The sequence below is a fragment of the Mesitornis unicolor genome, unplaced genomic scaffold (genome assembly GCF_000695765.1).
Source record: "Mesitornis unicolor isolate BGI_N332 unplaced genomic scaffold, ASM69576v1 scaffold16106, whole genome shotgun sequence".
NCBI lineage: Eukaryota > Metazoa > Chordata > Aves > Mesitornithiformes > Mesitornithidae > Mesitornis > Mesitornis unicolor.
In genome coordinates, this window is record NW_010193403.1 from 65,742 (window position 1) to 78,829 (window position 13,088).

Here is a 13,088-nt window from a genome sequence, read left to right on the forward strand (position 1 = left end):
TAAATATATATATGCACATACACACACATATATAAGCATCTGCATATATGTGAGTATATATAATCCTTTCATATTTGATTAAAGAGGTAATTATAATTGAAATTTATCACCAATAATCCATACTCAATACTTTAAACATTTCTGATCAGTCAGGCTGACTTACCTGATAAACTAAAATTGGACTGATGGAGGTTTCTGATTGGTGGGGGCTGGTTTTTGGCAGGGGAGGATTTAGTTGAGGGTGCAGGAGTTGCATATTTTGGCGTAGCTGGGATTTCGTACACAGGCCCATCATACATTCCTCTGGAGACTCCTTGCAGTCCTCCCACCTAGGTCAAGAGAAGAATAAAAATGCAGACAATGAATGCCATGATACTGCTCCCTAATCATAATCCTGCCTATATGCAGAGACAGCTGAGCACAGACCTATATTCTGCATTAGCTGAAGTAAAAACACATCTATATTCTCATAAAAATTAGTCTGCTTTATATATGTAGGAAATTATAAAGCCTCCTCCCTCCATTCATATATATATAAAAATGACAGAGAGATCCTTGTTAGGTTTCCTTCACAGTTGAAGAGAAAAGGAAATCAGCAACAGGTCTGACTTAAGATGTTTAAGTAATATCAGACATCAGCACCCCTTCTTTCTCCATCCAGAGGCTCTTCAGCAGGGCTGGTTCAGCTGCTGAATCCCACTTGGGTTGCTGCAAGACTGCTACCCACCGTACTGATTGTAGCAATTTCACTCCTACCTGTATTTTCTCTGCTCTCCCCTTCAAATACCTCATTATCTTCATCAGAACTCATTGAAAAGTGGTGGCAAATTTTTAATTAAAATTTCAAAATTTTCCACTTCTTATTATCGTAGAATGAACTAGGAAAGCAGTTATACGTTAGACTGTGGCATGGGGCCTATCTTTCATTATTTGTCAATAGAGTATCTATCATTTGAGCTCTGACTGCAGATTGAGGTCTCCAGATTTTATCCCTGTACAGTTCCTATGAGGCATATGAGAAAACACAACTGTAACAGCCTCATTGGCCTTAAAACCACTGAAATGTAGGAAACAATATTTTTCAAAAACAGTTCCAATTTTCAGGAAAAGCCTAAAAAGCCATTGCATCACAGAATCCAAAGTTCATCAAGAAGATAATTTTTGAATTTCTGGCTTACATGATTATTGTTTCGGAACCATTTCCCCAAGAGGTTAACAATGAAATTAAAATACCGTATAGGAAAGACACTATTCACAGGGGTTTGATCCAGCTCTTAAAGAAATCAATGCATTTTCCTTGCTTTCAGTGACAGGGACATCAGGCTCAGAAGAGTCAGCATCTTACAGGCTGAGCCAAAACTACTGCCCAGAAGGGAGCAGCTGCCAATCACAGCAATGCATCCATCTCATAAGGACCCACAGAGACAGGAATTTATACTGCTATTTATATAAATGTATGCTGCTCTGCTGCCCCTTGTTTCACACTGGCATATTCCTTTGTTGTGCACTGACATATTCATATGGTGGCTGATATGACCATCACTGAGTTTTTCTGAGTATTTCCAAACAATACGATTTGATAGTGGGACATGAATCTGCCCTCCCTTCCTCTCAGCAGGCAGCAGAGGGAGCTGCAAGAGCAAAAATATCAGTCCTTTTCTTCGTCCTTTCACAGACCTTTCCCCAAGTACCTAAAATCAAAGGTCTTTCTCAAAATCCAAGCCCATTTGCAAGATGCAGGTTACTTTGTGCAAACTGCTGGTATAAGACACCGCTTTCTGATATTTGCTTTTAAAGTGTTGCTTTCACTGCTGAAATGATATTTATATAATTAATACACAATTTGTTGAATTTTCTGGTCTATTATATTAACATATTATATATAATTATCAGATAATAATAATCTAAATTACATAGCACTCCCATGCACTAACCCCTTGAGAGGCGAGTGTGCAGAGAAGGCCCATGTCATCTAAAGCAAAGAAGTGCAATACTGATTGGTATTTTGCAAAACATTTGCAGGTACATTTGATTTTTACAGTGCCTCTTCTTGTTAGACATGCAGACCTTTTGTATCCCCCAGCTTGGATAGAATTTGTACAACAAATGATGAAAGATAAAAACTATCAACAACCTGCTGTAGATTTAATTTCAGCTGCCATCCTCAGAGGCTATGAAGAAAATAGGAGTTCTAGTCAATTTTTCTTGTTATGCGTCCTCACACAGTGACTTTTCTGCACAGTGGCAAGAAGTAATTTCAAATAACCCCAACCTAGTGCCAAGCCAACTGGTTTTCAACAGAGGAGCACTGATATAATTCAAAACCAGAAGTGGCTCATCTTGGTCATTTCCCAAGCATTTTATTAAACACAAGATAAAAGTTTTCTGAACTGTGAATGCTGCTAATACTCAGTTTAGCAAATGCACCAACAAGAGTTCAGAGATGGCAAATACAATGAGTATCTCTGGCTCACATGCTTTTGTTCTCTGCAGTGTGGCTGTTCAGTATGCAAAGCTCAGTAACAATTTAAAATCCTGTTTTTCTTCTGGCTAACCCTCCTCCCAATGAAGTTTTATCTTTTTCCTGAATTTTAACTAAAAGTAAACTCTAGCACTATTCCAGCTCCCTTTAAAAGCCTGCACAGCTGGACAATTATGCCCAACTAGCAATTATATGCTCTACTCACTGAAGCTCATGGTATTAATTAAGTTACATCAGTTCACACTTGTAGAGGAGCCAAAGTTTTAGTCACATTTTCAACAAGTTACATATATTCTATCTGATACGGACTCATATTAGCACAATAATAATAAAGTAACATGCAACTGTGGTTCCAAGAGTGTGCAACTATAAAGAAGATTAAATAATATCTGAGATTACCTTATTCCTGATTTTGATCCGCTGGTAAAGATATTCAGGGAAAGGTTTGCGAGGGATGAAGCGACCCATTCCCTTATTTACGTGCAGATTTCCATCTTCAAACACAATCTTCCCTTGGCTTATGACCACAAGTGGGGCTCCATGGCACTCCATTCCTTCAAAGATGTTGTACTCAACAGCCTGAGGATCAACCAACACATTCACTGCAAGTTCGGTACAAGATCTCTTTTGGTTAGTAACTTACAGTCTATATTTGTAGTCACAGTTTTTTAGACTAGAGATGTATAAAATTGTTTTGTCTGAAGGAAAACCAATGCATTACAATATGAGGTGATTTAAAAGCATCTCTCCAATCAGACCTTTTCTGGATCAGACTTTTCCTTTCCATTGCTCACTTTGCATCAGCACTCTATCTCATTTGTTTTTGAGGATTTTCTGTATTTATCCAGAGCTTCCAGAAGTGCAATCACCTTAATAAGAAGGAAAATTGTGACTCAGCTGACAGATACCCACAGGACAGGGTGTCACCATGCACGTGCTGTGACCACGTAAGCGAATTTCAAAGGGGCCAGCACACATATTTCTGTCTGAAAAAGTCCAGAAAGGACCAGGAAAGCCTGAATCTAAATGGGAATGACTGTTAAAAAGCAGGTGATTATTGAAAATACAGAGAGATTCCAAGACAGAGGAACAGAAACTAAATCACCTAAACTTCTTTTTTAAAGGTTTCTAAGGTTTGTGCCTTTTTAATATAAGCCATATTACTGGATTTCCAGTAAAACATTTGGAATAATTCCCCAATATAAAAGACCAAAGCACTGAACAATAAGATAACAAGTTTGAGATACACAACACACAAAATAAAACCTGTCACAGTCAAAAATTGAAGCAACTGTGAGTCACTGGTACTCTGCACTGAGGGTAAAGAAGTATGCAGCAAAGCTTTGGAATTAAATAGAAAATCCCAGCTGTGAAGCTGCTCCAAACTGCATTATAAAAATATTTAACCATCTGTCATTATTTAGAATACTGTTGATTTAATAATATGATTTATAATACTGGGTGCATTCCAGGTAAGCAAAAAAAGTGAGCTGCTTTTGCATTTATCATCACAGTTTTAAGAACCTCAGCTGCAGACCTGCTGATTCACACCTATTTACAGATCTGCCGCAAGCATCCAAAAATAGTGCAGTGTTAATATGCAGAGAAAAGAGAGATCCTTCCTGATCCCAGTGCTTTCAATGCAAGATTTCAATACTTTCATCTTCTGAAATGTTCACTCATTTCAGAATAGGAGTAGGCAGTTACACCACTCCTCTATATCCCATATATTTGGTGTTCACATGAATTAGATCAACATTTGAAAAGGAACAGTGACATTTCTTCTTTGCTGGTTTTCCTTTTCTCCTTACCGATTTATGGCTTTTAGCTGTTATAGTCTTCACCTTATCAGGATCCCAAATAACCACATCAGCATCCGATCCTACAGCAATCCGGCCTTTCCTTGGATACAGATTAAAGATTTTGGCAGCATTGGTGCTGGTGACAGCTACAAATTGGCTCTCATCCATCTTGCCCGTGGCCTAAAAACAATGAGACTTGAGTAAAACATACTTAAAAAATGAGGATTTACTATATATGATGATGGTGCATTAAACAGAGGTTTTATCAAGCAGAATTTTATACAAGGCACAGCATTTGAGGGTTTCAAATAAGTGAATGTGTTACTTCTGGCACCCCAACAAACAGCCAATAAAACCTTAATGCAGATGATACCATCAGGTTACTTAGTTATTTAAGGTCCCTTTCTCTACACACTGATGCCTATCCATCTAAATGTTTTAAAGATTTTAAAACCAAGAAACCGATATGAGTATTCTGAGATTAAAAAAAGATCAAGATTCAGACTCTTTTAGAAAGATTTCTTGCAAATTAAGTCCATTCCACCATTTGTATTACCAAACCTATACAACTAAGTAATACAATCCCAATTATAAAGCCCTTGCATCAAGAAATGTCACCACTAATTAAACGTTTTATACAGTCAGTGATGGCTTAATAGGAGCTGTACACGGCAACATTTTGATTTCTCAATAGAATATTTTGGGGTCTTCCCTGACAAGAAGCAAGAGCAGCATTCCGAGGAAGAAGAGTGCCAAACTTCTTAATATTAAGTAAATGTTTATCTCCTGCCTGGTATAACATGAGATTTGCAGTGGTCCAGGACTGAATGTTACCACCCATAAATCCCATGTTGCAGCCTTTGTCACAGCTCCATCCCTTTTCGGGACTACCAAAAGGGAAATAGCACTGGCTGGCTGCCCTTTGCTTGCTTCCCTGCTTTGCTCCTACAGGGCAGGTATCTGAAGCTGCTCCTGTGCTTGCAATCTCAATAGCGGTCCCTAAAGAAAGTGGTTATTAAACACAGTCTGGGAGAAGTGCTCCCGAGAGCGTTGTAAATACTACCACTCTCCAGTCTGCAATATCCATTTGAGTGCAATGCAGTGTAACGTAATGAGTGTGTGTGTGTGTGTGTGTGTGTGTACGCACATATGGGTGTGTATGTGAAGATGGACAATGGAGGGAGAATATCATTGTATATTAGGATCTATGGAATCATCAAAAAATTGCTAACTTATACCGGCACACCACAGCAAAATATGCCAGTATGAATTACATGCAATGTTCTCCTTCAAAGCATTTTACAGTCTAGCCTCGGGCTCAGCTGCCATCCATTTGAAATTTCTCAAAAACGATGAGACACTTCTTAAATTCAAACAATCCGTTCATCCTGGTTATATGAGGTCCACTTCAAAATCATTAAACTGCTCCAGATAGTACGTCTCTGAGAAGCATCCACTCTGACACAACCAGAAAATGGAGCGGTGTAGCCTGTGAAGCCTCAGGTCTAATAAAACATAAAGGTGTTGCACTGTCAGAAGTGAAACACAGCCTTGAGTTTAAAAACTGGAGAAGGTTTTTGAAAGACACAATTCACCTCACAGTAGCTCTCTCTCAGGGATTTGTCAGAAATATATTAGAAAGTCACTTATGTACTAGCCAAGAGTCTCCTGGCTTTCATTATTCAGCCAACACTCAATTTCTTTTTAGTCCATAAAAGTAAGCAATTACTTACTACAGCCTTGTCCCAGACAACAGTCATTCTTTCCTCAATTCCATTGACCCCTTCAGGAATCATAGTGAAGTTGTCCTTTCCAATGGCTTTCTGGGCAGTGCTGTATGGGCAATGTCCACTTCCCGTCACCTGCAGGTCCCCACTGTGGAGTTAACACACAGAAGGTTTAGACCAGGCGTCACCAAGGTTACCTTGGTCTCCGGCAAGCTGTGAATGGACCTTTCAAGCCTACACACAGGAGGCATAGGCTGTATATCATGTCAGCAGCCTTTACGTCTTGGCTACAGTTCACTCAAGAGCAATAATGACACTGGACAACTCCACCTTCCCCCAGGAGCACCCTGGAATCCCAGATTTCAGCCCACTAGGGGTTTCAGGCTGCTTATCAGCAAAGATCAGACACAAGCCCACTAACCAGTGAAAAGGATTACTCTAGGATTAAAGAAATGATCGGAAGCTTGTATGAAATCCCTGCCACTCTCAAGATAAATTCATAATCATGTGGAAAAAGAATGGCAATTTTTACAATGCAAAGTCATAGGCATCAAGCTTGTTTCCTCATATTTCTTCCCTGCACATGTAATTTTCTTGCAGTTCTTACACAAATATTTATAGTCTGACCTTCCAAAACAGAACCATCAAAATAAAGAAGGAAAGTAAGTTTTTTATCAGGTAGCCTTCTAATTAAACAAAGAAAGTCATAGTGCAAGCCAAACATGTGCTCTGGATTTGTCTGACTTAAGGTCTTACACAGAAAAAGGCATGGAGTAAAACACAAGAAGAGCTACCAAATAATAATGCTTTTATTAAAGTGGGGGTTTTTTTCAGTCTAATTAGGTTTTGGTTTTTTGCAGAGAACAGAACTGGATCACAGCTGCTCCCGGGAATAAGAAGAAAGAACATAAGCACCATGCAGAATCTTGCAAAAATAGAAAGAGAAAAAAGAAGATAGGTTCTTCAATATCTACAGGAAACAGGTGATATTTTTTGGTCTTGATTAAGCTTACAGAAGTCAAGCACACTAAAACACACTATGATTTCTCTTCTATCACTCCAGAAGGGCAATGTCCCATCCTTTTCTCTAACTGATTATGTAAGTTCTGGCTCTGAAACATCCGAATGATGCTGGTCCACAGATTTAGATTCCAGCTAGTTAACAAATAGCCAAGCACTGAGGAAAAAAGGGTCACACATCAGTAATTCTAATGCAATTTTCTGGGCTGCCAGCCCTAATAATTGCTGACAGAGATGAAACTTTGGCCTCTTTTCTGGTTTTTCACCATGCTTACATCTATCCATCCATTTTTCAGCAGAGGCCAAACCCATATACTTAATGGTGAAAAGGCAGCTATGTTTTAGCTATTCCTCATTATTAATGACTGCCTGGTGTTACTCCCTAGGATTAAACCAAATCCATCAGTGATGCATTCGTTTATTCTAACACAACAGTAAAGTGAGGAGATTGCAATGCCATTTCTTCCTTTCTGTTCCTCTTCTGTCAGCTAAGCCTCTTGCAGCTCACCCTCCCTCTCTTTTCTGCACTCTGATGAATATAACCATGAAAACCTGAATGTCACAGCCAGGTCCTGTATCACTGCCCACTTCCCTGAGGTTACGCTGTGCTTCTTATATCACGCTAGTACTTCCTACACCTGGAAGATAGAAAGCAGTTGCTTCCTCTGAACTCTGTTCTCTCCCTCCTCTGACATTTAATGACATTTAATAGCATGCACCGCACTCCTCATGAGACATGCTGGATTTTTAAACATTCAACTTCTCAAAGTGAAAAATCAACACCTCCTGTGGAATACAGCAGAAGCAGTGTGCTGTGTACTCGCAGAGGAGGAATGTTGTAAGGATTTTTTAATGAATGTAAAATATTGGTCTCCTGATGAACAGTGCAATAGAAAAGTGAAATACTGTCTTCACCATCATCCTTGCATAAAATTCCCCACAAATGCTTGGCAGACTGATAAAATATACAGTTCTTATTTTAGTTTCACAGTATAGATTTAAAGTATTAAAACTGAAAGCAGGCTAAGCTGCTGTCATTTAAGATCTAGGACTTTAAGCCACTAGGAATAAAAAAGCCATTTTTGCATGCTTGGAGGATAATGAGAACTTCTGTGACTACTCCTCAGTTTGTCTTTCTGATGTCAGTGTTAAAAAAAGTCATTATTTGGATTCTAGTTCTAAAAATTCTCTTGCTATTTTAGCTAATCCATTTTGACCCACATACTATTATTTTGGGACTCTCTTCTAAAAAACATATAGCCATGTCTGATAGAGTAAAGAGCCAAACATTTTCATACACATTCACATGTGTTGGCTAAGAGCCTTACCCTCATACAATGAGCTTCACACTACACAGTGCTGATAGTGACAGATCAAATCAGAAAAACAATTTTTCATCCTTGTCCTTATTTTAAGAAACAGAAAGCTCAATTATGGGAAACTATTTCTGCCACCAGACCGTCACAACAGAACAAATTTCTGTGTATTCTTACCAGAAACATATGTAACTCACAGCTCAACTGCGTTCACTGATAGTGCTGTCCACGCAGCATCATTAGAGCAACCGAGTTTAAACCTGGGTTTGGTGGACTGCACAGCCTGACCCACCACGTGCAAGGAGAGATGTGTGCACACGGCAGCAGCACTGATTCATGGCAGCTTCCCATCACACACATGTGTCCATCCACCTAAAGGGCAGCTCTGCCCAAGCCCGAATCACACACAGGGGCCTTCTGTTACCAGGCTCAAGGGCACTGCCTGCCGTACAGCCTGCCAGTCACATGGAAAACTAACCTCAGGAAAACGTTTTCTGAAGACCAGTGGGTCGCTTTTAAGGTTCAAATTCTACTGGTCTAGAGCACAGGAAACCCTAGAGAGGGGAGGTGAGATGACGGTGTGAAGTAAGGTTTTGAATGATAAGTTGAGTTCCTCACTCCAGCACTAGCAATCTGTCCTGGTGGGACTTCAGCTGTGAACTTCCTTATCATTTCAGAGCAGATGGTCTTTTGCTTAAGCTAAAGAAGACCCACAGTTGGCTACAGGCAGAAAACAATTTTAGGAACATATTTACAGCCTGGGTTTCTGGCAAGGCATTGCTGATGTCTTCTCTTCTATATAAGAAAGACACTTGTCCCTCTGTTGTCCACATTCCTTCCATCTCTCTAGTGATAACTCTCTCTCTGCCAGCCTAAAGAGAGTCAGCCATTCCCCTGTCCTGTCAAGTGATGGCTCCCAGTCACGAGCCTGTCTTCACCTAAGTCCCTGACAGTCTCCTACGTAATCCACTCTGGCTTCTTTCTCCTGCCCGAAATACCTTCTTTATATGTACCACTTATCTCTGCTGACTCACAGCCTGAGGACCTTGGAACGTATCAAGACACAAGACAAGCTAAAAGTCGAAACAAGGCTGCAAGAACTAAATGCAAGTAACCTTATATGATTTTGCTCCATCACAGATGAAGGCAAACTACCAAGTCAGAACTTTGCAATACACAGGAGTTAAAACCACTGAACTCTGCCACGAACACTTACAATTTAGTTTAGGACAGCCTAATCCTTAGAAGTGCTCACAGCTTACAGCCCTCACCAGCTTTGTCAAAACATGCACCAGGAAATTCTTGGTTCCAGGTATCTTTGCATTTGGGGACAACCCTGATTTCAGGAGCTGTTCTTGCCTTATATGACCAGGGGCTTAAAACTGAGCCTATTCCCACAGATGGGGGTCTATCCACCAGGCTGTTGCTTACTCTGGATGGCGAGGATGCCATCCAAACATATATTAACAATTATACTGGAGAAAACAAAGACCTAGGGAGAAAGCCAGTTTGAAGTCCTGGGCTAGAGGCTGTTTATTTAGCTGAACAACTAGGAATTGCTTGAAAAGCAGAAAGAAAAAGAATTAATTCCTGAATAACTAGCAGTTGCCTCTCTATCACACTAACCAGGATCTGGAGGGTCCACGCCTGCTCACCTTACTAACACCTAAACACAGAGATATTACCAATCCTGATCTTCCACAGTCCCTCCTCTGCTGTTTCGTGTATGAGACTGGTCTAAAGGAAACTGAGCTGCTCCCTAGATGCTTCATCCCATGTGGCTTTTGAACACGCCTGACCATCAGTCTGTAAAAAAAAAAAAAAAAGAAGATCTTACCATGCCAAGAGCGAATTTAAGTGATCTGGAGTGGTAGGATCAGGGCTCAGGGGTGGCGAGGTCACGAAAGCTGCAGCCTTGGCCCAGTTTTTGCTCCAGTAATGTGTCCCATCTGTCCCCAGGCTGGCAGTGATGGGCTCTCCAAAAACAAGGGGACCTTGGGGAAAGCAAAGATTTACAGGAACTGATTACAATCCACTCTCTCTTCAGCACATTATGCTGCTTGCTGCATGCAGCCATGTATAATTTACATATTGCTATGTGGCCAGCATAGCTCCCACCAAATTAAGCAGTCCTGGCTTTGTCTATATGATAAAAAATTAATCAGGAGGCTCTCTGGGCTACACATGCTTTTGATCAGAGTATTTACAAAGCTCCCTTCCTAATCCAGAAGGAGACAGTTCAGATCTGGGTTTAATTTGTACTGTTTTAGTCACAGCCTTGTTCTTTCTGTTGCTCTGATTCGGAGTGAATTTTGATGGAGGATGGGCTCCAGCAGACAGATGCCTTTTTATAACTCCCAGGTTGGGCACAGCACCAGCAGATAGCAGCATATGGTCCCCAGCATCATACTCCAAATCTCCAAGAATACAAATATAAAGATGATATTTTGCTCTTTGGCTTCTCCATATTGCTCACACGCTTGGTAGCACCAACCAGCAGAACAGTCCTGAGTCGCAAACGCAGCTTCCAAAGCAGCTGCCTCCAGGCTCACAAGCCTTTGCTTTGTAACCTGGATCCCTTCACAGCTCCAGTGAGCAGTGCCAACCCACAGATGTCCCCAGTGCAGGTCTGATGGGGTCAGCCTCCAGCAGCAAGGCCAGGAATTAGCACCAGGCATCTCTAACAGCAGGTTCACTGCCTCAGTCACCTCTCAGAGAGTAATACCCCAGAATATCCCCAAAAGACACAGAGAATGTGCTAGACCATGTTAGGAAGAAAATATCTCCCTCTCATGAACAGAGATACAGCAATCTAAAAGAAAGGTAAAAGAGAAGAGAGGATAAAGAGTTACAATGCCATTTTCAAGAGGATGGGGGGGTGCTTATAGTCCATGGGAAGAGTTTCTCAACTGAACAATGTAGAAGGATTTCTCTTCATCTTTCACAGCTGTACATATTTAGGGTCTGTAATGGTGTTACCATTCTTTGGTAACCTCTCCCTGTATCTTGTGATTTGGGACAAAATGTACAGGCTGTTCCACTGACTTTCTATTCAACAACAAAAAAATTTTGGGAGAGAAAAGGCAGTCTCTTACCTTTCTTTCTGGCCAGTGCAATGATATCAGCTGCACTCTTGCTCATCACCTTGGTGATGTACACTGGGCAGTTTATTCGACTCGCAATGGTTATGGCACGAAAAACTGCTTCTGCTTCAAGCTGAGGAAAAAAAGGAGGGAAAAAGTTAACTGCAAAAGCAGACTGAAGAAAAAATGAACTGGAGGACTGAGACATGTTTCTCACTGTTTAGCAACAACTCTTCAGGAGTTGATTCTGTTTTTTCCATTGAGAGGGATGCAGTGCTGGGAATGGGGAAGCTAACTCTACCTTAGACACTTTGTGATAGGAGTAACCACAGCCAGGCTGTACTTGCCAACAGGATACAGCTGCCTCGGCACAAATACAGCTCCCTGGCTCCCTGCACCCCAGGAAAAGTCACATCCAAGCAGCTGATGGGGCTCTTTCTTACCTCTCTCCCACCTTTCTGCTTCAGGCTTCTACCCTGCAGTTGGAAGGAGAATAAGGCAAGGAAACACTGTCCCAGCTCAGAGACAACCTCTGAGCTATCCCTGGCAGCTTACCCTAAGCAATCTTTCCATAAGAATGGATGACAGTGAATGTGAAGTATTCTCAAGCAGCATCTTTAGCTCTATGGACTGAATTTAGTCCATAATCCATGAAAGCCTTTGAAGCCTCGCCCAGGATGTCCCCTCTGTCAGTGAGCACAGCGGCAGTCTCCTCCCAGGGAGCCATCTGGGATGTGGGCACATAAAGCTGTCGCCTTCAGATGGAGGAGCAGTGTTACCCAGCAGCTCTGGAGACTCCTCCTCCAGTCATCACTTTTATACCTCCTTCCCAGATGGACTCACAGTATCAACATTTTAATACCTAAAACTCCACTGTGACTGAAAATACTGACTCAATGGCACAGAAATTTCTCTCCAAGAGTTGTGCTAGAAAAGTTGAGCAATTTAGCCTTTCTAATACCACATGGCTTAATTCTTCAGTTTTGTAGAATATTTTTTTCTTAAATCAGACTGTCACTTCAGGTTGTCCTAGGACTTTTATCACAACATTTGCTATGGAAGTCCCCAGTGCACCCACAGAAGACCAGGGAAGGTGGCAGGACCTCTGTATCTCAGAGCTGGGGCTGAGGTGGTCAGACGCATGGTCAGAAAGATGCAAAATTCCTTTCTGGAAACTGCAAATGCAGATTTTCCTTACGCCCCTGTTCTCATTAAAAGGAAACCACTCAATTCTTTTAGAATAATTTAGGTGAAAGTTAAACAGCAAAATGAAAAAGTATATAAACAGTTCAATAGAGGAATGCGACCAATTAAGCTGATTCCTGTTGCCTTGGGGAGAGGTTATATAAAGAGCTGCAAACCACAACAATCTCTTCAAATTTAGCCTCAAATCCCCAGGGCCTTGCCTCTTCAGTCTTCAAGGATAGCAGTCACTTCCCACTACCACCCTCTAACATCCCATTAATGGTCTGAACTGTGTATATTAAGGGACATTCACATGTCTCCACCTTCTCCTTCTCATTAAAGAAACCCTTTCCAGATGCCTGAGATGATGCATGCCAGAGCCTGGTTTTTATTATAAGAGATCTGCATAAAATGAGCTGCCTTGCAGCATCTTTCCATTCTCATATATTTGCATTTCTACAGCCCGCATTCCT

The 13,088-nt window shown here is 41.1% G+C and overlaps 1 protein-coding gene across 1 annotated transcript in view; it reads right to left on the reverse strand.

The window, feature by feature from the left end:
* Positions 1 to 13,088, reverse strand: part of CRMP1 (collapsin response mediator protein 1) — a gene marked incomplete at its 5' end in the record, with an annotated part of 33,398 nt that overhangs the window by 2,595 nt on the left and 17,715 nt on the right. Inside the window, 6 exons of the mRNA XM_010187446.1 lie at positions 164 to 329; positions 2,882 to 3,061; positions 4,294 to 4,464; positions 6,018 to 6,159; positions 10,185 to 10,341; positions 11,443 to 11,563. Of these exons, the coding sequence (XP_010185748.1) occupies positions 164 to 329; positions 2,882 to 3,061; positions 4,294 to 4,464; positions 6,018 to 6,159; positions 10,185 to 10,341; positions 11,443 to 11,563 (937 nt within the window). The remainder of the gene's footprint in view (positions 1 to 163; positions 330 to 2,881; positions 3,062 to 4,293; positions 4,465 to 6,017; positions 6,160 to 10,184; positions 10,342 to 11,442; positions 11,564 to 13,088) is intronic.